Here is a 26,341-nt window from a genome sequence, read left to right as displayed (position 1 = left end):
TTCCTGGTGATATTACATGAAATCCCAGCTGCCACCCCAAGACTGGGTACTTACCCCTGAGCCTAGCCACTTTTCTGTCCTCAGAGCCTTACGTGTCCAGGTCCGATCTATCCCACCAAGGACCCACCATAGCCAAGGAGGGAAGACTCGCTCCTACCCAATCCTCAGCTCCATGACCCCTGCCTCCACTGCCCCTGACCCCTGTGTGGACATCTGAGATGATGGCATGGGCCTGGCACCCCAAGGCCTGCCTTGGACCCCCGACAAGGAGTAGAACAAGCCTGGACCTCAGAGCCCTGCCATACCCAGCCATATGAGCTTGGCTGCCACTCTGAACCTCAGTTTCTTCTTCTGCAAAATGGGAACAGCAATCCTCACTTTCCAGGATTGTAATAAAGACAACATGTAACTACACAAACACAAGCCTTATCCCTGGTCCAGAGTGTAAGGGAGCATGGGGACACACAGGCCCAGTGTAAGTGCACTGCCACACATGGCAAGGGTCATCAGTGTTATCATTTACATGTTGACCAAAGTTTCAAGGAGTGGGACCCAGGCCACATGAGGTGGAGGGCTCTGGTGAAGGGATCTCAACATGAACCAAGCCGTCCTCATTCCTGAAGAGAAGGGACAGTGTGGGCAGCAGGATGACCAGGCAGGTGACCCAAACCAAGGCAGAAGGCCCCATGGTCTCACTGCTCAGGAGTGTGGCCTCCGGCTTTCTCGGCTCTTAAGAGGGAAAAAGGAAGCCATTTCTGACTCAGTTCACTTCCTTAAGGACAAACTTGGTCATCCTCTTTTTTCCTGATTAACTTCCCTGTCTGCTGAGGGAGAGGGACCGCTCACCTGAGGGGCCTCACAGGGGTCAAGTCAGCCAGCAGGCATCCCCGCCCAGTCTGCACCAAGCCCTAGACCTACAGGCCTGCAGGAACCAGGCAAGGAATTCCCTGAAGTCTCTGGGCCCAAGCGGTTCAGCCTGCATGGCTCTCAGCCCCGCCTTCTCCACCGAGGGCCACCAGATATAGGAACACAGCCTTCTCTCCCTGCCCTGGGGTGCTCCCTGCACCCCTGCCCCGAGCCAGACTCAGGTTCCAAACCCCACCACCCTGTTCATCCTGTCCTTGGCTCCCCACTGCGCACAGAATAAGGCCCCAACTCTCCAGCTGGCTCTCAGGCCTGTCACACTCCATCCCAGCCACGATCCAGCCAAACAGGTTAGCTTCCTGTCCTGGGATCACCTTTCTGCCATGTCTCTCCTCTCCACTCCAGCTGAGGCGCAGCCTGAGCTGTGGCTGGCGCACCATGCCCAGGCCCACCACAGAGCTTCTCTGCACCCCCGCAAAGGGGCCGAGCCCTGCACACGTCAGGGAGAACCCACCAAGTGCCCATGGTCCCCGCTGCCAGACTCCCGGAACGCTCCGGCGAGGGCACCAAGTGTCAGTGCGTGTCTGTCCCGCCTTCATCTTCTTACTGAACCCCAGCAACGGCCACCTTGGATCCTACCTAACAGGTAAGGAGAACGAGGCTCAGAGGGCAGAGCTGCGAGTGCTAGTCACACTGCCCAGGTTTCCGTGTGACGATGTGTCCATGTTGCGGCCTCCAGAAGGCCAGAGCTGATGGTCCTGTCTACTGCTGCAGCCTGGGAGCCCACAGGGGCTGACACACAGCCGGTGCTTGGTAAGCGGTGGCCGAATGGAGGGACGAGTCCAGATCCTCGGAGGACACGACCACTCCATCGGCTTGGAGCTGGCGGCACTGATGCAGTGCTCCCACCCGACCCCTCTGTCACCTGCAAGCTCCTTAAAGGTAAGGACAGGGTCTCACGCACGCTGGTCTCCCCTGCGGCCCCGGTTCAGGCAGTTGTACACAGGTGGTACTCAATCAATACATGCTGATTTGAACCAGCTCACAGCGTCGTTGCTGCCTGGAGTCTGAGGGCCCAGAAGGTTCCCGTGGTGGGCGGGGTTGTGTTTGAAGTTCCCAGGCTGTTGCAGCTGTCATCTCTCCTGGCAGGGGGCACAAACTAGAACCACACATAGAACTTTCCAGAAAAAACTGTGGCTAGGAGGCTGCCATGCCCCAAGGACAGGACAGCTCTGGAACAACATTCTGCCTCGGCTGTTCCACACCTGCCCTGGCTCTGCTCTGGGATCAAGCTCATTGCTCGAGTTCTGGGTGACGCGTGGCCCACCACCAAGGGCAGGGCCTAGAACTGGTCAGCTGTGCAGGGCCTGGCTCACGTGCTTGCTCAGGGGACGTGTGGGTACAAATGCACCACCCAGTCATCGAGTACAGGACGGCAGCACGGAGAAGTGACCCAGGGCTTGTGGCACCACAAAGCCTATCTCGGCATCCCCACCCAGACACCACAAGAAGAGCCAGCCTTGCTTCCTCGTTACACCCCAGCTACTGCCACCCCCTCTCCCCCAGCCCTGCCCTGGCCACACACCAGGAACATCAAGCAAAGTGGGGCTGAAGATGTCCAGTAACTTTAGTAGGAAAAGAACTCCCTAGAGAAGAAAGTGGGCTCTCAGAATAAGGGCGACCCCTTCCCCTCCCCGACCACAGGGGCCACAGCAGGTGACCAGGATGTCCAGGTTCCGTGAGAGAGCTTCCAAATAGTCCATCACTCAGGCCTCCCAGGCTTGCTCTTCCCTGACGCTGGTCCTCGGGTAGAGAGAGCAAGCCCTGCGGAACCCGCACGTCAGAGCAGGGCCTCTCGCCAGCCCCGCCTTTACTGGCCGGCACTAGGGCCTCACGCAGGACAGGGTCTGAGTAAGTGGCAGAGCCGAGCCACTCAAACCACGGCTGAGTCCTGGTCCCACCCCTCATGTCCACACCCAGAGCCTCCCTACCTGCCTTCCTGTGCTGTGAGCTCCAGGGGCTGACGGCTCAGCCACTTAATGCAATGTGACCCTGGGCAAACACACCGTCCACTACAGGAGCCACCAGCCACGTGAAGCCACTAAGCACTGGAAATGTGGCCAGTCTAAACTGAGATGCGCTACAAATGTAACACACGCCCCGACCTTGGAAACTTCGTATAAAAAAGCACGTATCTCATTCATGATTGATTTCTATTGATTGCATGTTGAAATGACAGTGTTAAATAAAAGATATTATTAAATTAATTTCACCCGTTCCTTTTCTCTTTTTAACTGTGGCTGCTAGAAAATATAAATTTCTGTAGTTCACATCTGTTTCCACTGCATGACTCAGTCACCTCCTCTAAAATGGATATGATGCACGCACAGGGCTGTTTTGAGGAGAACGTTCAATAGATGAGTTCCTTCTGCAAATGTGCTGCCACCTCCCTTGCCAACAGTCAGCAGCCCCACAGCTGCTGCCTCTCATGCCACCTGCGTGGTCAGAGGCCACCCCCTGAGCCCCCTGGGTCCCCAGGGCTGGGCAGGGCCACTTGAGGGTGGAGTAGGGGAGCGCCCGGCACTCCCCACCCTCTGCTCCAGCCTCCCAGCCCTTCCTCAGGCCTCCAGGCAGAGTGCTGCTTCCTTCACTGGGCTCTCCATCACGCTAAGAACAATGACTTCAAGGTCACAAATAATAAGAAGTCAAAAAAATCGTAATGATGATAATGGTGACAACATCCATCCCAGGGCCACGGTTCCCCGAGGGCACACCGTGCGCCAGGCCTGCTCCTTGTGCTCTCACAAGTTCAATCCTCACATCACGCAGAAGAGGACACAGAGGCCCAGAGAGGGACAGTGACTTGCCCAGTGCCACCCAGCTGGTGAGTGGTACACCAACACTCCATGCCAGGCCCATCTGGCCCTGGAGCCCAGAGCCCTCCCAGGAGGGACCCAGGCCAGGCCCACCTCTCCACTTCCTGCCGTCCTAGCTTTGGGGCAGACGCGGGCGCACGTATTTGCCCATAGCTTCCCCAGCTGCATCATGCTGAAGTTCTGGCGTCTCTGCTGAGTGACAACCTCACACCATTTCAGGTGCCATCTCCTTTCTCTTGCCAAATGGGGAAAGCTGCACAATCAGCCCACATCTGCTACAACGCCTGCCCCAAACACACTGCGCTGGGCCGCTTCCGCCCAGGTGGCTTTGTCCCCACAGAAGAGGGTCTTTTCATCCACTGGCTCCCCGCCTGCATACTCGTTCCCATTTGTATTTGCCATCTACTCTCGGAAAATTCCACTGTGCAACACTGTTCCAGACTACAGTGAGACGGAACTTCTCTAGGTGGATTAGGCCTGCTTAAAGCTGGTCCCCACTATCAAGGGGCTACGGGGAGGCTGTCCTGGCCCAGAGTTGGAAGCAGTTAGAAGCATCTGGATGACTGGACCACAGCACTGAGCCCCGGGCAGGATCCGTCCTTCCACAGGGGACACATGATGCTCCAAGACAGAATGGCAGGACAAGAGAAGACAAGCCAGACGACCCACGAGGGCCCTCCCCAGTCTCATTATCTCCCAGGGGTTCCCACATGAGAAAGAGGCAGACAAGAAGTCTGGGGTGATAGGGCGAGGAGAGCCCCTCATGTGAGCATGAGCACAGCCCTGGTCTGGCCGGGCCGCCTGCACAGCAGACCCTCAACGCCAACTTGCCCCTTATTTGTCAAGTCAGCCCAGTGAGGGCTTTGCTAGGGATCTTCCTGCCGGGACACACAGGCCCACTCCTCGCACCTCCTCCCCCGACGCCCAGGCGTGCCCATCATTTCGGAGGGAGAGCAGGACTCCAGGAGGGAAAGGAGACGAGGGCCCAGGGCCTGCATCCAGAACAGCCTGGCTCGGGGTTAGGGGGGTGCGGCCAGGCCCTGGGCTTGGGCAAGTGCAGGACTGGCTGTGACCCCCTCTCCTACCTGCCAAGACGAGCCACTCAGGATGAGGGGGGATGGCAGGGACCAGGGGCTTAGAGATCTTCCAGTAAATCACAGTAAATGGGCATCAAAGGCTCTGGGTTGGGCACTAAAAGGATTACTCCAGATTGTGGCTACGTCCATCTGCAGAACGTGACTGATACTTCCCGGGCGCCGCCCCACGGCGCAGCAGAGCAAACTGCAGGGCGGCTCCGCCTTGTGCTCCAGCCGTGTATGATGGACGGACCTGGGACAGGACAGCTGGCCACACTGCTCGGGCAGAGCTGAAGCAATCTCCAGGGAGGCCCTGGTGCCAAACCACGGGGCTCCTATGAGCCCCCGGTGCCCTGGTTTACAAAGCAGAAAACTCACAGCTCAAGAAATGCGAAGTCTGTCCAAGGGCTAGAAGGATGAGCCTGTTCAGGCAGTCTGACATTAGAACTTCAAGGCTACTTCATCAGGGTGTGGGCCCAGCGGGTACAATAAATAACACCTATGCTTCCTGAGGCCATTCTGGTCAAAGCGGCCCATGAGTGGTGAGAAGGCCACCATCCCCGCCTCACCTCCAGGGAGCCCGACGCCTAGAGCCGGTCCCAGACCCGCCTGGGCCCGCGGTTCGCCAGCGGTGGTGAACTCACCCCGAAGGGGCCCTTCAGAGAGGCAGTGGCCCACGGGCCGTGGGCGCTGAAGAGTGGCCAGGGCTCCTGGCACCGCTCTGCCCCTGGGCAAGTAAGCAGGCAGCTAACACTCAATTTTCTTCCTTGAAGAGGAGGGAGAGGGTTCCCCCCAGGTGGCTGAGGGACCACACACCTGAGGGAGGGCCCCCGAACAAGCAACCCCCGCCACTGCCACAAGCACAGGCCAGCATAGTTAGGGGTTAGGACCCCGATTCCCACTGCTGCCCTCAGCCAGGCGGAGGCAGCTTCCAGCAGCAGCTGCCTCCGTGACACTTGGTGTTCACATCTCGGCTTCTTGGTTCTTCAGAAACCTGGTTAACAACTGTCCACACTGAACTCTCTGGACCTATGGGGTGGTTTCTGTCCCCTGGCAGGGCCCCAGCTGATCCAAGGGGCCTGCCCCACTCTCCACGCACGGAGCTCTGGCAAGGGAACAGCTGCAGCCCCCCACGACCACCACCCACTCCATAAAGATTAAACGCATTACAGGACCCGCAGTGTGTCAGGGCAGGGGCAGGGCCTGGTGGCCTTCAGTGACATATTACTGCTGTGAGCTCACTGCTGTGCTCACAAATGAAGCTTCTGGCGGTTGCATTATATTTTGGAACCAACTATTTCTTTTCCAAGACAGAAAAGAAAAGGCTACCCCTCCCTGTCCCCAGAAGGAATTACCCAAGGGCCCTACTATGCCTGACATTCAAAGGAGGCACTGTTAGCCTTCTCGCCGTAAATAGGCAACTAACACCCACCCCGAGTCCAGTCGAACCAAGCTCCTGCTGGCCTGGGGAGGCAGCAAAGGGCTTGCCCTCCTGCGTGGCATTTGCTTTCTTTAGTTCTCGACTGTGGCCTGAAGCTGCAAGAAAGGATGGCTGATTCCGCAAACATGTTATAGATAAATGGCTCCTGTCAACAGCGGACTCTCTATGTGATGCTACACTTAGGACAACAGAGACTTTTTGTAAAAGGCAAAACGGGCTTCATTTCATCCTGTGTGGGTGCCCAGGAAAGCCAGCGGTCTGCACGGGATAAAGGCACAGGCAGGTGCCCGGCATGTCGGCTCAGGGCCTGGCTCGTAATTAATCACACGTCCATCTCAGTGACCCCACTCCATGCTTCCCTGTCTCCAATCCCCCTGAGGCTCTCTCAGACCCACAGGCTCACCAAGGGCCTGGAGCTCCTTCCCGGAGGCATCAGCCCGACATCCCCAATAAGGAAGCAGGAGTAAGATAGGGAACGCTGACATCCTCCCCGCCTCTTCTCCTGCAGCCTTCCAAGCTGGGCTGGGGTCACTGGGCTCCGTTAGGAGATTCACAGAGGCCACTGCAGGCCCCTCATTTTCTCGAGATGCTGCCTCAGCCGTTGTAAACAGACCAGACGCAGGACAGCTGAGATCAGATCCAGCGCGACAAGCCTTCAAAGCCGTGAGAGAATCCTCCTGCGCCCCAGCCCGCCCCGGCCTTCTCCAGCTGAGTCCAGAATGGGGGACCCAGGGTCAAGTGCAGAAGGACAGAGAAGCTTCAGCAAAGGAGTCGGACACGTGGAGACGGGGGTGACGAGGAAGGTAGGAATGGAGTCTCCACGGGGTGGGAAAGGGCAGCCGGGGCTGGCAAAGCACTCATGTATAATAAGGGTTCGGAGGTGGGACGGTTTCAAGGACACTTGTGAAAACAAGTCAGTCATGGTGACGCGCTACACTTCAATTCTACTGAGAAGGAGATCAGGAAGAAATACAGGTAAAGTGAGGGCTGCAGGAGGGAAAACAAGAGGGACTTACAATCAGCAAACTCTAAAACCAAGGTAGCTTAAAGAAAGAAACCTTTGGAAATTAGGGTGATGGATTCTCAGCCCAGGGAGGTCTGTGACTGGGGCGACTTGGAAGCTAATTGACAAGATCAACTCATTGGCTGGGCCTATTGGTCGCACCTCCAGAATGTCTGAGCCCCTAACAGGAAATCAGTGTGTCCACTGCCCCTGCCCTGGTCTAGCTCACCGTCATGTCTGCCAACAGCCTCCCGCCTCCCCCAGACCCCTCAGTCCATGCTGCTCCCTGAAGCCTGAAGGAGCTCTGGGGGAAGGGGGTGCTGTCATTCCCCTGCTTAACACTCTCTACTGCTGCCCCTCTGCACTGAGGATAAAAGACAAGCCTCTTCAGAGGACCTACCAAGAAGGCCCACTGTGCTCAGGCCCCCTGGCCCCCTCACCCACCCTGCTCCAGCCACGCTGGGGCTCCTCCCAGCCCCTTCCTGACTCTGACCTTTGCCGTCCCCCACACTCACCCCACCCACACTCTAATAATTAGCTCAAATGGCTTATTTCTCTGGCCACACAATTCCAATGTGCTGTGAGAACATTCTGGAAACCTGGCCTCTTTTAAATGCTACCAGGGACCAGAGACGCCCAGCACACACAGCATCTAGGCAGGGCACTGACAGCCACACCAGGTTCCTGGTCATTCACTCTACCACCCAGTGCAAGACTTGGGCCAAGATGCTCTGAGCTGCTACAGGGAGCTGGAGGGGCTCCCATCTGGGCAACTGGCTTATGCACGAAGCAGAGGCCCCTGCTCCAGAAAACCCTGTGTACCCCCAGAGCTTCATGGCCTCACATCTTCTCAAACACCCTTCAGCTCAGAAAGGCTCTCAATTAAAGCATGGAAAATCACCAAGTGGCATTAAAAGCTGCCTCCCTGGCATGTCCCCAGTTGAACTCCTTCTATTTTTCTCTTCCCTAGGAGATCAAAGCTATTGTGTCAACACTCGGCCCTGATCCGAGCAACCTTAAGCAGATAGCTTATGCAACCTGGTGGCTGTGCCTGGCGACAGCAAGGAGTGATCCAGGTGTTCCTCAGATTATGAGAACCCCCATCAGGTGGTTCCACGGTGCTAGTGACACACCTCTTTCTGAGAGAAAGGGAAGACTGGAGACGGCTGAAACTAGTCTCCCGGCCCCGGCCCCACCTGTTCCACTGCTGCAGGATCCGCGCCTTGCAGTGACACCGCCTGTCCCGGGGCAGCGAGCCCAGCTGACCGCTGGAGCCCAGGAGACGGGCCGCAGGGTGCGGCTCTGTTGTAAAAGTATCCACCCTGGGCAGACCCACAATGCGCGACTCCTCCCCTCACCTGTGAGAAACAGGAAATGTCATTCCCATTTCACAGACAAGAAAATGTGGAGGCTTACAGAGGGTGACTGGCCCAAGGGCCCACAGCTCAAAAGTGGCAGAATGGGGACCTGAGCCCCCTCCGACTCCAGAGCTCACACTTTCACCTCTACACCCTCTGTCAGCCGCCTGGAAAGGGCGCCTGGGGTGGATCACGGCAGCAGGTGGGGCACTGAACCCGGAGTCAGGAGGCCCGGGTTCTGGCCTTCCCAGCCTCCTCAGGAGCCACGTGGCTTTGGGCAAGTCACCAACTCCCTGGACTCTCCCCTCAAGTGAGGGGGGAACAGGAGCAGAGATGGCAGATCAACTCGCAGGCTCTAGTTGCCGAGGGGAGGGTTCTACGACTTCCTCTGGGTGCAACCAGAGAGAGCGCCACGACTGACCAGCAGTGTCCATCACGAGCCTGGGAAGAGCCACCCTGCTCGGCATCCACGGGCTGAGGGCCCAGGTCTTAGAGGCATCTTTGCTCAAGCCCATCCTGTTTCCTCATCAGAAGCAACGATCCGCATGGGCCTATCGTGGGTTTTGCCTTTACTTTTATTTAGCATTCATTTCACCCCTGTTGGAATTCCAGGGCTTTCCACGACTACCCGGCAGAGATCCTCACATCCGTCTGCGTTCTGTGCGGCAAAGGGCGATGCACCTCTGAATTCCTCTGCTAGCTGCCAACACAGTTCCCTAGGCCAGCAGGAAGGGTGCTCAGGGTGCAGGGCGGCAGGAACCGGAGCAAGTGAGGTGGCCGGCTGCTGGCAGAGGGCACAGAAGGTCATAAAGGCTTGGGTACGCCGGGCCTGAGCCCAGGGACCCAGCCCAGGGAAAGCAAAGCTGGCCTGCAGCGGCCAGGGCTGCCTGAGGAGTGCAGCCAGTGAGGGTCACCCCACGGTGGCTGGGGGGCCCACCCCTCATTAAAGCCAGTCCCCCACCCCCTACCCCTGGCACACAGAGCAGGAGGCTGACCAGAGGGAGCCTCACCCAGGGACGACCTTGCCAGCAGAGAGGCACGAGTTATTGACGAGCATCGGTGACAAGCCTTCTGATGACTTCCTGCATCGACCCCCCTCACCCACTGGAGCCCCCGCCGCCCTGGCCAGCCCCCTCTCCTGGACACATCCGCTGGACCACAGCTCTCTGTGTAGTTTCTACCTCACGCTTCTTTCCTACCCCAAACTGCACCCGGCCAGCTTTCGTGGGCCCCTCCAACATCTGCTAACACAACAGTTGCTGCCTGTTCTGAGGCCTGCTCTGGGAGGTTCAGGGACTCAGTGTGTGGGCAGCTGCAATCAATCAAACCTCTGTTTCAGCATCCCGACCCCTCCTCACAAATGTCTCCCTTCTGTCTGAAGCACTGTTGAGAAATACAATTTGTTGCTCTTTCAAACTGACCGGCTTGGAGTTAAAAATACAGCAAGGACTGTGACACCCAGGGGCATGGCATTCATGGTAATCTTTAATTGTTGCTTCTTCTGAAATCTTGGCCCCCACGCACATGATCCGTGTCTAAATGGCCACGCACAGCCCAGATCTCGCCCGGAGTCAACCAATGCTTGGTGGTTGAACCAGGTCTCGAAAAAGCAGTAACTAATAATGTCAGTGAAAGTCCCGCTCATAAACCACTCGCACCCTCAGGCTGGGCCCTGCCCTCGAGGACACATGCTGTCATTTTGCAAAAGGGAGGCGGCTGTGGTTTAACATAAAACACCAGGCCGGAGGAGCCTCGACAGACCATGCAAGGAAAGCTGCCAGGAGGTCAGCAGGGTCAGAACCGGCTGCATGGGGCAAGGCTGACCCCGGGCCGCCTTCAGGCATCTTGCTCTGCGGACCCAGTGCTCGCAGATGCAGCTACAGGGAGGGTGGGCCTTTCTGAGCCAGGTCCTTGCGTCATCCCTCCCCACAGGGCTCTCCTCCGTGCAGTCACCCTCCCTCACTCAGGACCCAGCTCCCTGCCCGTGAGCTAGGCACTCGGGTTTTAAGGAGACCAAAAAACAATTTCTAACCCCTTCCCGGGCACTGTGTGTCGGTGGCCTCACTGCTGCGAGAGACAAGAGCCGCTGTGGCCACCAGCTGGACACCGGTGCCCCAGAGACAAGGCTGGGGAGGTCAGGACATCTGGAGGGGCGTCTGGTGGACTCCTGGGGCCACTTCCACCCTGGTTCCACGGGTGACAGACATGAGACAAGAACGCTCACCCGGCCTCCTCTGGCAGGTGGCGATTCTGATTCTGTCACCATTTCACAATCCCCTGTTTCAAGCCCAAGTTCACCACAGGCTCAGCAGAGCCATAGGGCAGGCCTCCTTTCCATTTTCAAAAGAAAAGATGAGGCAAGAAGAGGAACCAACAAGAAGAAGTAAATGGCAAGGACAGAAAAGGGGGGCTAAATACAGAAGGAAACGATGGACAAATAAAGAAAAGGGGCGTCTTCAGAATGTCACCCTCGAGGCCCAGTTCTGCCTCTGGAGTCGCCCAGAATGAGCCCACGCCCTCCCTCCCAATTCCTGTAGTTGTCACAACAGCCAGTAACTGTCAGCTCTCGCTGGGCCAGTCTGTGCACTAGGTGAAGTGTGCACATGTGAGTGTGTGTGTAGATGAAGATACATACACATATCAACAGATATTACGGACACACACATTTATACATGCACATCCACATATAGATATACACGTACACATACATGCACACACACGGACACGTGAACGCATTTGTACAACATATGCACACGCATGCACACATTTCCCCTATTCCTCCCAACAGCCCTACGTTGATGATGGTGGTGGCAGTGGTAGTATTATCTGCTGCACAGAGATGTTAAGCAGTTTGCACAGGGCTGTCAGCCTCCTGCACCATCTCTGAGGCCTGCTGATTGATCAATATACCCCCAGATGCAGATCTAAAGGTGAAGACCATGTTCCAGAAGGGCCTATTTCCTCAGGAGGGGCCAGGATGGACACAGCCTGAGGTCACATGTACCTCTCCCACCCTCTGCTTCTAGCTTTTTTTTTTTTTTGTAAGTTTTAATGCTTTGCAATGAATATCAACTACTAACTTAATAAAAAAGTTTTCAAGTCAAAAGGTGGGGAATGGCTGCTTGAGGTGATAAAGACCCTTTTTGCAGGCCTGGCCTGTACCCTCCGGGGGCTGCTTGCTCAAGAAGGTGACACGGCACCCAGAGGAGAGGGTCCAGGGAGGGGTGAGAGGCAGCCTCAGAGCAGGGCCCACCCCAGTGCCTTGCCCCCTGTGTGCAGGAGGCAGGGCCCAGGACCTCAGAGGGGCTGGCCTCCTCTGCCAGTCTGACTCAGGGGTCTTTCCCTGGTCTCTTTTCTGCTGGAAGTTTGGGGAGACTCTGACTACCAGCCACTCTCGGGGTGCCGCTGGGGCTCACACCGACCCCGGGGGATCCCAGCCCCGGTCAGTGCCTCTGGAAGCCAGGGTTTATCAGAACTCCCGTCACCCCAAAGGGCTGACCGAGAAGGCACTCACTCTGCACCTTCAGCCCAAGTCTCTCATGCACCTGAGCCCAGAGCCCACGCACACAGGGGCACCTTGCTGACGATGCTCATGTGGAAAGCCCTCCTCCCAGGTAGGAGACTATATAAACCAAGATCAAAAGACCCACAAGACAGAGAGTCCACCACCCAGCTGGAGGACACACGGAGCAGTGCCAACTCTCGACACAAGCCAACCTTTCCAGACTTGCAGACCCACTCGTTTCCCAGCAGTGCAAATGCAGGTAAAGCCATGTGGAGGCTAAGGTCTGGGGACAGTTAGTCTCATACCAGCCACCATCTGGCCGCGAGCAGGTCCCTACAAACCAGTGACACCGGCTCACGGGGTGCCCAGGCACAGGGCCCTGTATGTTCCAGGCTACATTCAGGGCTCCTTTCAAATGCGTAGAGGTTGCCCTGGGCTTGGCTTTCAAGGCTCCTAGAGAAGCAAGGCCCATCTCCTGAGGCCATAATTCATCTGAGGGGGGGAGAGCCAAAGCAAGCAGAGCCCACGGGAAACGGCTGGCTGGGTCTGGAGGCTTGGCAGGGGGGCGGCTCAGGGTCCACCCATCCCCAGGGCGCTGCCCGCAGCCCTTCGGCCCACACGCTTCCCAGGGGCCCCTTCTCCGCTCTCCCTAGACTCTGCCCTCCCCAGGCCTCAGCCAGGGAAAGGCAGGCAGAACCAGGGCAGCCTCCTCAGGCTCTTGGAGGCCTGCCTGGAGCTGATGGAGCAATCCATACATCTGGGCACAGCCCCACCGAGCAATATATCTTTAAATGGTTTCTACCCAAGTGAGGACGGGAAATGTCTCCAGTGATGCCAGGGGTGTTATTCCAACTTGCGGCTAGTAAAATATAATAACACGTGTAAGTTGTTTTTATTACCTATCTAGCTTATTAGCTAATAAAATAAGCTCAGCATTAAAAATTTAACTGAAGCCCTTTCTCGTGCACCCAGAACTCAAGACTCTGGGTTTCCTTTCAGAAGTCAACAAATCTGTCACCTCTCCAGCCTTTTTACCTATTTAAATTTCTCCAAGAAGGAAAATTCCACTCGCCTGTCCAATGTCCATGAAATGTGTTCAATCGCCGTCTAGCTAGGCAAGCACTCAGGGGAAAGCAAGGGATACACCTGGGGCAGCCATGTGATAGAAGGAAGGGAAACTGGAGATGAGGGCAGAGGGTGGAGTCTGCCCAGTCCTCCCGCAGGCTCTTCCCTAGGCGAACCCCACCGGCCCAGGGGAGGCGGGAGCACCACCAGCTGGTCCTCCGACTGCCCCAGACCAGGGCCTGGGCTCTTAAGCAAAGTGGCCAGAAAGCCTGGACTCAGGGGCCAGGTGTGCTCAAGACTGGAGATACCTGCACCTCTTCTTCTGGGGGGACCTCAAGGCTGGGAGGAAAACCAAGAGGAAAGAGAAGGAAACTCCATAGACAGAAGCCATATTTTCATTCTAAAAGGAGGCCTGACTGAAAAAAAGCACTGGCCACTGAAGGAAGGTGGTGGAGCCCACCTGAAAAGCAGTGGACGTGACAAGCCTGTTTGCCCAGATGTGCGCACATGCTCGTGAGCAAGGCCAACCTCTCACCAAGCCGGCCTCCGTGCTCCTCCAGCCCAGCCGTGACTGATGCTCATGTAACAAGACTAGAAAGGACGATAATCAAACCGTGGCCCTGAGCACCTAAGGGCCTCCTGGACACAGGACCCAGAGCGCCACATTCTACCCACCATATCCACCTGTCCTTGGGTGGACAGCCACAAGGGCCAGCCCTGCTCCCTGGGCCTCACCATCACACGCTCTCATCCTTGGGATTCCCCAGTAAAGAAACAAACACAGGCAACGCTCAGGCGAGGAGACTGTCCTGATCGTGGCGCATTAACTCCAAGTTCCTCATTCAAATCAGTACCTGAGATCAGTGTTAGCAGGAGGCAGGGGTCCGAGACTGAGGATAAAGTGCATGTGACAGAGGCGTGTGGCCGGAGGCCTCACCTATAGTGACCAGCGAGGATGATTACACAGGTGCCACTGACGACAGTGATCACAACCTCTTGGTGGTCTCACATTTTCGGCAGTTTAACCAAAAGAATAAGTGCCTCCCACCATTTCTCGCTCTCTAAAACCACCACCCAGGGCCCTGACCTCAGGATCAGCGTAATCCAAGTGACACTGCATCCCGGCCTGTGCGAGCACTTCTTGGGGCAGCTGCAGGGATGGGTTCCTGGGAGAGAGGCTTCAGAGAACTGCCAGGAAGGGGGTAACCTGTGTGTGGTGATGCTGGTCTGCCCAAGGCCCTGTCTGTCCCCATCTGTCCGCTTTTACACCACTAGCGCTGGGTTCACAGGGAAAGAACAGGTCTGATTTTAAATGGAAAGAAAAAGACCCTTTACAAAGTGGGGCTTGATTTTCTCTTTCTCGGAATAGGGTTTTAAAAAGCAGGAAATTAACCCACTCCTGGGCGTGTCTGAAACTGACCCCCTGCACTTGCCTGGGATGGGCCAGGAGCAGCAGAGGCTCCAACAGGCACCGGCAGCGCCTCTCAGCACCTTCTGGGGCTCTCACCTGTGCCATCTTGGCAAGGTCCAGGGAAGGCCTCGGCTCCTGCACCTCTGCGGGGCGCCGCCGCTTCACACCGACCTTCTTGTGGTTGAGGACGCACGGCTGGGAGCGGCTGCGGGAGAGCCCGCTAGAGCGTCTCCCCAGCTCTGGCGTTGAGGCAGGCGTGCTGTTGGCTGAGGGTGGACAGTACTCCGCGAAGGAGAACTGCTCGTGCGAGCAGGAGAGGGACCGTTGCATGTCAAGCCGGCCCCCACCCACCAGGCTCGGGTCGGGGCCCCAGATGTCTCTCGCCTGCCCACAGATGGCCGAGCCGGGCACCCCTTGGCAGGGCTGACCACCGAATCGGTGGTGAAAGGCCGCCTGGTCACAGGGCGAGGAGAGCACGTTGGCCCGGGAAGGGAGGCTGAAGCTGGAGCTCCGCTGCATGGTGCTGAAGCCGTTGGAATAGCGCTGGACGCTGCCCCCGCTGTAACAGCGCCTCTTTTCCACAGGCGTCCAGACTTTGGACCCCAAGGGCCTCCATGATGTTCGGCAGCTGGACATCTCGTCAGAGAAGGACAGTGACCGGCACTGGCGCTTGCTGGGGGGCGCGGAGGGGTTTCCGTTGTGGTCACTGAGGCTGAGGTCTTTGATCAGGTTGGTGACCGCGCAGGCGGTGGCGGCCTCCCGGTGCCACAGAGCGCTGTCCTGACACTTCTCAGGCAGGCACTCCCAGATGCTGGCGCTCGGCTGGTCAATCTGAAGAGGGCACTTCCTGTCCAGGTCTCGCCATCTGTCATTTTCTGGTTCATAAATGACAAAGAGAAACAGGATTTGAGAAGGCCTTCATGCCAGTCCTCTATCTCCTCACCAAGAACCCGTCTTAAGCAGGAATTTAGAGCTGGAAAGGCCCTTAAAAGCCATCCAGGCCGACCTCGCTTTACAGATGAGAAACTGAGGCCCAGAGCGGGGACGTGAGTTCCCAGGTGCTGTGTTAGACGCAGAGCAAGGCCTAGGATCCAAGCACTGCCCAGGATGCCTGGCACGGCTTTCTCTCCAACGCACCGTCCTGCCTCCCAGGAAAGTTCACGTCACTATTTTTCACCCAAAATGCTTCTCATTTTCTAGAAGGGAAACTGACTTGTCCCACCCCCCCCCACCCAGCCGGCAGCAGAGTCGGGTGACATGTCGGTGACCTCCCGTGTCAGGGCTCTGGGGCTGGGACTCGGTGCCCTGGCGGAAGGCCATGACCAAAGACGACTCTGCCGCACTTTAGGGGCTGGAGGCGCTGCCAGGTTAGTTCATCTGAAGCCCATCTTGAAAACACTTGCTGACAACAGAAACTGAGTATTTCCTTGATTTAAGTCCCCTCCACCAAAATGCTCCACAACATCAGCAGCCAACAAGAGCTGCCAATCACTGAGGACTTTCCTTGCATTCACTTGCTTTCTTGCCAAAATAGAGGAAAAAAGCAGCTAAAATCTACAGGGACAAGCCTTGGGCTGCAAAGACTTAAGGTAACAATTTAAACTTACGTTATCTGGGTCTTGACCTGAGCACAGGAATAAATAAGCCCACCCTGCTGTGAAAAGCTGACTCGGCACTTGGAACCTCTGTTTTAGAGACGTATTCAATAACTGTTTATTGTTTTTCTCCTACGCTGAGCATTTTGGGCGAGCAAAGATAAATTTGACATGGTTCTTGTATTCAAGTTCATGATACGAAAGCGAACTTAAGAAACACGCCATGCTCCCAGAGATCAACGTATTAGCATGTTTTGATTTTTTTCTATTCTATACATATTTATAAACGGTGCAAATGTGAATACAGAGAGAAGTATGACTTGAGTCAGTCTCGGTAGCAGGAGAGCAGTGAAACCTGAAATGACATTCAGAAGGTATGTCACGCATACTGATTCTCAGCACCGCAATTACCGTGCGTCCACCAGGGGCGCCCTGGGTGGCTGCCATCACTGCCAGAGGGGGCGAGTGAGGCTCAGAGAGGTTGAGTAAGCGGCCCAGAGCCACACAGCTAACAAATGATGAGGGACTGGCCCAACCCGAAGTCCAAGCTGTTTTCACTTCACTGCAGCACCGAGGGAGCCACAGGGGAGCCTGACACTGGCCCTGCCCTCAGGGCAGGGACCAGTCGTGCAAGACAAGCCATGTCTCAGGAAACTGTGACGTCACCCACACGAGTGCTCCAAGCAGCTGGGACTGCAGAACCAGCTCCCCTACCGGTGGCCACTTTTCCAAGGGCACTGAGAGACACACCCAACGGACCGACCCCAGGCTGAGTGTCACAAGCAGCAGCTACATGACAGGTTCAAAGGGAGTGACCGATGAGGCCCAAAAGGAGATTCACAAGCCCAAGGAAATGCCAAATCAGGGCTGCATGTGACCACCTTCCTCCAGGGCGCCCTGTGCTGTCTGCAGTCATGAGACGCGCAGAGCCTGAGGGGGCCGGGACCCTGGGCCGGGGACATGGGAAGAGTGGTCCAGAGGCTGTTCCCACGGGAGGGCCTTAGAAGCTGGAGATGCAGGAGAGAGATTTGCCTCAAGCCCAGCAGGCCAGCTGGGAACAAAGCAGGTCTGTCACTAAACGTCCAATTCATCTCATCCCTGAAATCTTCCCAGGCCCTGGCGCACGGCAAGTCTCCAGACGTGCTCCTTCAACTGAATTTGACAAATCATTACCAGAAGTTACCTTCTTGCAAATAGCATTTATGTTGTTCAAAACAGGCCTTCACTATCCACTACTCCTCGAATATTCGCCATTCTTTTTTAAAAGAGTATCTTGCCAGCAGTTGAAAGTTCAGCAAACTAACACAATACTAAATTAAAACACTGAAGTAATACTAAAGTAAAAATTTTAAAAATATAAACCCACATCGAATGAGTTGCGACCAACTCTGTTATCTGATTTAGAAGAAAAGTTATCCTCAGAAAAAGTGGAGATTTATGTTTAATGATGTTCTTCAAAATGATATGAGCGATAGCAAAATGGTAAACACAACTAAAATGTCCCACAGTAGGGGGCTGGTTAGATGAAGTATCAAGGAATAACATGGAGCATGAAAAAAGCAGCTTCAAAGAATATTAATGATGTGAGGAAATGTTAATGATGTAATACTAAGCGTAAAGAAACAGGATATAAAACTGTATAGACAGCATGATTCTTATTTAGTAAAACACATATGCTGTGTGGGAAGACAGAAAGGAAATAAACCTAAATGTTCATGGCCGATCGGCCCAGAGCTGGTTGATTTTTCTTTTTGGTTCCCGAGAGTTTCTGTGTTTTCTATGAGGACAATTATGTGGAGAACCTGACCACCAAGCCCACGGGTGCTGTGCCAGGCTCAGGGCCAGGCTCACAACCATCCTTCTCTGGGGTTGTTCTTTTGGTCTTTCAGGAAGTTCCCATCAAACAACGCTGGCCACCAACTTCTCCTTCTGGACCAGGCACTGAGGCGCCAGATGGGCCACAAATGTGGCCGACTGAGGAAGGAACCAGGGGACCCAACCAAGGGCAGTGAGGGCCCCAACTCCCAACTGGAGTCCACTAGAGAAGGTCTCTCTCCCAGGCCCTGGGAAACCCGGGGAATTAAGAGATTGATCCCACCCTCAGAAGGTACCACTTTCTGTTCCATTTTTACTTCACTGCCCTGGAAGCTTCCCCATCTCCAGGGGAGAACAAAGGGAGAACAAAGGGGCAACTGGGAGCCAGTTTACAAGCACGGAAGTTCTGTCTCCCTCATTCAGCAGTGCCATCGCTCTCTAGTGGCCATCTTGTGATCTCGGTGCTTCTTGACTGGACCCCTTGGGCCTCCCTACTCCAGTCCCAACTCCTTTCTGCAGCCAGAGAACTTTCTGAGGTCGTGGTCCATCCCCTCCCGCAGCTTCTCATTGCCCCCTCAAAAAAATGCAGACATTTCATCCTGGCATCCAGATCCCCGCCTACTTATGGTCCCCCCACAGGCCCTACACTCCAGGTACACCCAACCTGCCGTGACATCAAGAGTCAGCCCAGAATCAGACAGAGCCACGATCATCCCTGAAAATGCCTGAGGCCATAAAGCCACTCCTCCTGGTTCTGTGTACACAGTCCTGAAGAGTGACTCTTCTGCACCAGCAATTCTTTGCGAAACTGAAGTTTAATAAATCGATTGGAGGAAGGAGCACAGGTGATGCCTACGTGCAGAGGGCTGTGTATTCAATGTGCTTTTAGGTTAACTATCAAATCCCAGTGGGACCGAGGTCGGAGGGCTAATTCTATCGTGTTCCTACTTGCCTACAGGAACTACTCCACTCTGTTTTAAAGAGTAAGCCTCTATGACCTTAGTATATAAGATGTCTCTGTCGTAGGGAGGACTAAAACAGTCAGTTCTCAACTCAGTCCACGGGTTAAACATGAGCACGGCAGTGGGTCTGCAGCTTCCCCTCAAACGTCAGTGCTTCTCGCCTTCACCCCTTTGCAGAGGCCTGGAATATAATCCTCCTGCTTTATCCTTCTACCAGTCTCTTACTCACCATTTGAGACCCAACTCAAACATCACCTCCTCTGCAGACATGTCTTCACACACAGGCCCTTGGGCACCCCCAGCCTTTGCCTAGACTTCCAATCATATGGTTCGTGTTAACTGAATCCTAATTATCTGTTTACTTGTCTCCTTCTTCTACTGAGCTACAAGTTCTAGTACACAGTCCCGACATGACTCTCCAGCACCCAGTACCGAGCCTGGCACACAGCCGACCTCAGGCGGGGGTGGGGGGAGGAAGGAGGTGATGACGAGTGCGGAGAACAACAGAGCAGACGGTGGGGGTTCACTCGGTCTTGCCTGTCTCTTGCCCCTGGCACAGGTAATCACTCCTTGGCCAGGCAGGTCCAACCTGGGCTGTGTCTTCAACTCCCCGCCCCACCGGAGCCATGGATGGCTGTGTGTGAACTAGCCAGGGCACTGGCCGGCACAGCAACGTCTAAGACCCTTTGAAAACACAACACACTGCCCGACACGGAGCACTGCTGTTGTGCGTCAACACCAGCCAGGTGGCCACTTGGTCTGCCTGTGGGGCAGAGAATATTTTAATTGTTTCTATCTTCATCGCTTCAAGAAGTACAATATATGAAAAGTAAAAACAATCGAGGCTATGTTTAGCCCTTGTGTTTTCCCCCTTCACTCAGGGAACAGAAGGCGATTTGTTGGGTCAGGTCACCAGACAAAAGAAACAGGAATAGAAGCTCATTTTTAGTGGCAAACCGCCCTGAGCATTCGGCCCGTCGTCACGCTGCACAAAAGGCCCCGGTAAGGCTCCGAGGAGAGGATACCGGACGCCCCCGCCCCTCCATTCAACATCACTTCTGTACAAACAACTATAACTCCTTCAGAAGTGACAATGGCCGTGGACCCAGGGAGTCCACTGAGCAGGGCTTGCTGGTGTGGGAAGGGTGCGGACCTGGGTTTGAGCCTCAGCTCTGAAAGTTACTGACTCTCTCAGAGCCTCAGTTTCTTCATCTATCAGCTTGCAGAGCTACTCTGAGGACCCAGTGGCTGCCTGGCACAGGGCCTGAGGGGACACACAACGAGCTCTCAGCGACGGTAGCCATGGTGTGACAACACTGGAGAAGGCCTGGGTAGGTGCGCCTCGGCCCTTCTACAAGCAGGTACCAATCTGGCTGTGTGTTCTGCACGAGGGCTTCTAAAAGTGCAGTTTGGGGACTACCTGCAGGAGTAGCCTCTGGGGAGCTAAATGCAGAGTCCCAGGCCCAGTCCCTGACTTAATGAACAGAATCTCTAGGGGGAAGAACCTGCATTTTAATAAACTCCCCAGGTTATCTTAACACAAAGTTGCTGAGAACCACTGCTCTGGACTGCAGGCCACACAGGGGCCTGGGCCCTCAGACACCTCTGTGGCAGCCCCATCAGACCGTCCAGCCACACCAGGAAGCTTCTGCAGCGCTGACGATCCCAGTCTCTACAAATCTGGATTCAGAACACCACTGAAAGGTAGTGTTCGTTTTGTCTGGGGCCAGTAACACAAAGCAGAATTATGGAGAAGGACAACTGCCCTTCAGGTACCTCAAGGTCCATTTTCACAGGAGGCGGTGGGTTGCACAGTATGTTCTGGTTGGAGAGCGAGTGGGAAAGGCCTGAGAAGAGCCAAGAGTCTACATGAAGGGGATAGTGTGAGACACGCTGTGGCCTACAGCTTCTCGGGGAGGTTCCCAGCACCAAGACTCTGGCAGACGTGGTATGGCCCAGGGACACTGGGATCAGCCCCTGAAGTTCTAGGCAGTCCCCCTTACTTTAACCTTCAGGAGCAACCAGAGTTTCTCCACTTCCCTGCTGAGCCTAGTTCACAAGTTTGAGATTATACACAGGAGAGAGAGAGAGTGATTGAGTGTGTGTGTGTGTGTGTGTGTGTGTGTGTGTGTGTGTGTGTACTATAAACACACACGGGGCTTTCACTACAAAGGAGAGAGAAAACCTGGCAAAAATATACAAAAATCACATGCACACCATCTAGTCTCTCACAGATGGACTGACAAGATGACCTCCAAGGGGTCTCTCAAAGCTGAGGCTCCATGTCTGAGCTTGAAGTTTCTGGAAAGACTTCTACTGGCCTGGGGCACACAGGAGAAGCCGACGACACCCACACAGGCGGGGACAGGAACTCAGATCCCCCGACTGCACTCACAGGCTTTGGTCCTGCGACTCCTTGGTTAAAGGGGAACAGAAGGCTGCTGGGTGCACAGATCTAGAGCTCAAAGAAAGAAAACGCCCAGAAGAGCACAAATAGCATTTGACCTCAAATGTTCTTATTTCCATTTTTGCCCTCAAACTTGAAGGGAAATTCCCAGGGGCCCAGATTCTGAGTGGACTACAAGCTTTCTTACGCTCAAAAGATGGAGGAGATTTACAGCCTCGGATCTCTCTATGCTGTGTTTCGAGGCTGCCTTATGGTGACATAACCACAGCAGAATGTGGTTTCTAGAAAAGGTTAAGCACCTAAAGCACAGACCCGAGATGCAAGGCTCCTGCAGCCGCCCAGGCCAGGGCAGCAGGCCTCCAGCCAGATCGAGGCTGGCTGACTCACTCCTAGATTTCACACCTGTCTCCTTGTGCTGACATCAGTCTGCCTCCCCTGCCCTGTGGGTTGGGTTCTGCTAGCTCGGCCTCAGGGCTGCAAGGACTCCATGCTCGATTTCGGGGTAGAAGCTCACCAGCCCTTTCAATGGGAAACTCAAGAGCGCTGAGGTGGCTGTTTGAAGGCAGCTTTATTACACTGGTCTTACGAAAAGAACACAGGTGGGAAAACGTACAGGGCAATGACGTGAGCTGCCCCACAATGGCATCATCTACTTTGAAATGAACTGTACAGCCCCTGGCCCACAGGGGTGTCTCTTTTCCTGGATCACCAGGGTGGGGACTCAGTTCACAGCTGTGTCAGGAAGACAAGGTTCCCGGGCCTTGCCTGCTGAAGGTTCAGCCTCTGGTTGTGCCCTCTCACCTGCAATAAATCATAAAATGTCAGCTGCATCTTGGGTTCAGGGACAGCAGCACAGGACACCAAGCACCTGAGCCAAGGCATGAGGACAAGGGTCTAGGATGGCTGAAGAGAACACTCCACTGGCCCCACTGAGGGAGGGCTGGCTCGAGGGGCTATGGGAGAAGCCCGAGAGCCTGGTGAGTTCAGAGTACTTGCCAGGGTCCTGCTGTCACCACCTGGGTGGGGGTGGCCCATGTCAGCTACCAATGCTTCTGCGAAGTCTTTGCTCTTATAAAAAGATGCCCACAGTGGGATCCCCAAACAGACAGCACAGAGGTATAAAAAAAAAAAAAAACCCTCCAGACTGAGCATTGGCAGTGTAGACCTCAGTCTCCCAATCTGAGGAAGCATAGACTGGGGCCCTTTCAGCTCTGAACAGACTCCCTGCTCTACCCCTGACCTCCAGGGGCATTCAGAAATATACAGGAAAAAGCTAGTATTCACAATGGCAACAAAAACTCTGAGGAGACAGAAAGGTCAGTTTTATCCATCTCCTTCGGATTCCAACCCGGGCCGCGGGCACGCACGGAGCATGGGAAATGTGCAGCTGCCTGCCATACACCTCTAAACCAACATGCACAGCAAAGCTGGGCACCATTATACACATCAGAAAATTGGCAGCTGGGAGAGCTATTCAGGAAACTGTCAATAAATTCGCATTAACCGTTAATTAACTTACACCCCACTGGGATCCTTGCTGAAGCTGGGAAAGAGCATGAGCAGATATCCCAAGCACAGTTCTCAGCTCACGGGGCGTCACAGCACTCCCCGAGTGACTGGTGGGGAAGCCGAGCTTCAAAACAGCGCCATGTCTCACCTATGGACACACAGTGGGCAAAGGCAGTCTGCAGTCCCAAGGCCGTGCCCTTGCAGTTGGGCCAGGCTGCCTCCTGACGACCATTTCTCCACGTGGAAGGCAAGCTGGCGATGCAGCATAGCGGGGGTGCCCAAGGCCAGTCTGGTAGCCGCCATTCCCTATCCTCTGGCACCACTAGGACCCCCTCCCCAGCCCATGGCAGGCGAGCCTGGGTGAGAAGGCTTCCTTTCACTTGTCACCGTAAACAGCCATCATGTGCCAACGACACTTTGCACCTACCTCCATTCTGCACTTTATTTCAGAAACACTGTCTAAAACCAATCAATGGTGCAAGAAAAAATGGGAAGCACTCTGTATGAACAAATCTTGCCCTATTTTAGAGATGGAAAAGTCACACCTATGACCACAATAAATCTAAATAAATAAGTAATTAAAAGCAAGTTAAAAAAATCACACCTATGCACATTTGTATATGGGTATACGTTAAAAAATGAAAGCAAGTCTCACTCTAGCCCATTTTGGTTAATAATCAGTTTCTCACAGGAGGCCCTGGCCCAATGATGATGTGCAGGACGGCCATCTCCGAGAGACGGGAGAAAGCGGCCGAGGCCAGAAATTCGGCCTGAGCAGCCTGGCTGCTATCACTGCCGTTCTTTTTGTTTCAGTCACGTGTTTGCTTGTTCTCGGAAACCTAAAATGATCAGCCTCCGAACGCAGGCTTTTCCGTACGTGGTGTGATCACATCCCACTTCCAGCGACAAACGGCGGTGGAGTGAAAAGACTGAAATCTTTTCGTCCTGCCCGGCTCAACCCCGCCAACTGGTTTACCCTGTAGAAATTAATACAGAGGATGCCCCCCAAGAAAAGCCCTTTAATGTGCAGAGCCGACTTTAACAGCCAAGTAATTAAACACAGAAAGTAAAGGCTTATAATTAAAATGCTGACAAACCTGAACCAGAGAGTCACAAGGAGGGCTGCTATAATATTTTTACAATTCCTTTTTATACATAATGTATGATCCTTCTGCTCAAGTTTCCTCTATGTTCTTTGCCTGCGAAATAATTTACATTAATAAATAATTTATTACCATAACTCCTAAAGTAATTATGGGTTTCCACCCAATTTTTTTTTTTGAGCATATGATTTGTTTTGTTCTCTGTCCACTGACTTGTATTTACACGACTCTTCCTAGTGGCCTTTTGGAAACAACCAGTGTTGCATGCACTTTCTCACATGTTGTCTGATTTCCAGGCCTTCTCTTAGCCTGAGTGGTGAGGAAAATGGAGTGTGTAGTGTCCAGTGTCCCTGCAACACAGAACCCAGTTAAGGGGTGAGATTAGCCCGTAAGAGTGGTGAATGGAGGCCACTCTCACCTCACCTGCCCTGTTTCACCAAAAATCATTCCCCTAGTACACGTGAGACCCGGGGTTAGCGTGAAGAAGCATGTCCCACAGCAAGTGGTGGAGGACCTGGAGGGAGCCATGCTCTGGGGATTCCCGTGTAGCCCCTGCCTCCCCCAGCACAGAAGGGTTCTCAGGCACAGCTGGGATCGTCTGCACCCACTAAAAATCACTGCCAGGAATGGGAACTGGTTCTCCTGTTGGACCAGCTGACCAATGGGCGTGCCACACCCATGAAGCTGACACCTGACCCAGGTTTCCTGTGTAAAGGACACAATTATCGGTCATGTGCAAGGCTCTTCCCCAGAGAAGCTGCTTGCAGAGGAAATTCTGGTTCAGCACAGAAGGTGTGCTGAGGATGGTCTGGGAGGTGAGAAAGGAAGCCAAGAGGCACAGCATCGTCTCTGCTCTAGAAGGAGTGCTGTGGTGCCCAGGCTGGGCGGGCAGCCTAGCCGGAGCAGTCAGCCCTGGTGCAGAGCAGGCAGGCCAGCAGCCCGGCTCGGCTCTGGCCTGCTTCTCCCATCCGCAATTCCCGCTGCCTTTGTTCTGCCCCCTACTTTGGAAAAGAACAAAACCACTTTTTGTATCAAGTTCCTAAACTGGGTGGGGTGGTGTGGGGCCGAAAGTGGGGAGGGGCCTGGAATCCGGCTCACAACAACTGAGAATGAAGTACTTAAAGACAGAACATTGCTGTGAGCCTTGTAAAGCATTTTATCTCAGTGGGTGCAGAAGAGGCTGAGCTACTTGCAAGGGTGGCCTTTGAAGAGGAAGCAAACAGGCCGCTGCACTCCCCACCCTAACCCACTTGCCCAGATTTTCTTAAGAATATTTACAATGGGTGAGTGGGTGCAGTTTTGAAAGACATTATCACCCAATGGCAATATGTAAGATCCTAATCAAATAAATTATAAAACAACAACAACAACAACAACAAAAGAATATTTACGAAACTTCAACTCAAGCCCAGTGTCCATTGAGGACCCTTGCATGGGAGCTGAGGAGGGAAATGCACCGAGTCAGGGCCAAGCTCTCTCGAGCTCTCACGGGAGAATTCCACAGATCAGGGCCAGAAAAGAGTCCTTTATCTTCAGGAGACAGGTAGGGGGTTTTGGTGACTATAATACTTTGACATTTTATCTTCACTGAGCATCGTGCAGCCTTGGAATGGCCCAAAAAGGCCTCTTGAAAAGTCTGCCTGGACCCACTGGGTGTCCTCTTCCCTGGTACTGACAAGTAGGCACGACTAAGACGAGGTGCCGCTGCTGAGATGCCCTCCCAGGATGACGCAGGGAGAGGTTGCACCTCGATTCACGGGCTCACTGGGACGGAGCAGCCCCCGGAGCTTCCACCAGCACATAGGCTGGGGAGGCCTCAGGCCACTGACAGTCCCGCCTCAGCAAGTGCAGGAAAGGAATGGAGGGGAGAGGGACTGAGCTGGCACCTCCTGTGTGCCGCTGTCTCTTTAAATCCCACAAACACCTGCACTGTGCCAGATGAGGAAACTGAGGTTCAGGAGGACGGGCTGACGTGCCGCAGCTCTGAGGGCCCCGCTGCAGGCGTGGAGCATGGAAGTTGGCCTCATCCACCGCTCCCTGGTCTTTCTCCTCCACTAGACAGAAACCCCCTTGAGGGCAGGGGCTGATTCACTCCGTCCCTGCCCCAAGTGCCTGACACATAGTAGGTACTCAGTAAATACCTACTGGAACACGCCACTGAACGAACCGTGATGAGCTTTTCTAAAAGCCTTGGTAGGGCATGCTGTCAGATGGGGCAGGGTCTCCCGAATCAAGCAGGGGTCGAGAACAGAAAGACAAGCACGTAGGAGAGAGAGAAGCCGAGAAGGCGGGGGTAAGTGCACAGGGCGCCCCAGCAGTGCAGCTGCCCCGCCAAGCCTCCTTCTGGCAGT

At 54.7% G+C, this 26,341-nt stretch overlaps 1 protein-coding gene across 5 annotated transcripts in view; it reads right to left on the bottom strand.

Moving 5' to 3' along the window:
- Positions 1 to 26,341, bottom strand: part of FAM53B (family with sequence similarity 53 member B) — a 110,542-nt gene that overhangs the window by 38,335 nt on the left and 45,866 nt on the right. For 4 of the 5 annotated variants that reach the window (XM_074373429.1, XM_074373428.1, XM_074373430.1 and 1 more), the window contains one exon: positions 14,696 to 15,474. In XM_074373429.1, the coding sequence (XP_074229530.1) occupies positions 14,696 to 15,474 (779 nt within the window). Of the gene's footprint in view, positions 1 to 7,813; positions 9,400 to 14,695; positions 15,475 to 26,341 lie in introns of those variants that run through there. The other variant, XM_074373432.1, reaches the window with a different exon arrangement.

This window comes from Camelus bactrianus, chromosome 11, assembly GCF_048773025.1.
Source record: "Camelus bactrianus isolate YW-2024 breed Bactrian camel chromosome 11, ASM4877302v1, whole genome shotgun sequence".
Lineage (NCBI taxonomy): Eukaryota > Metazoa > Chordata > Mammalia > Artiodactyla > Camelidae > Camelus > Camelus bactrianus.
This window is presented reverse-complemented; position numbering and strand designations above follow the sequence as displayed.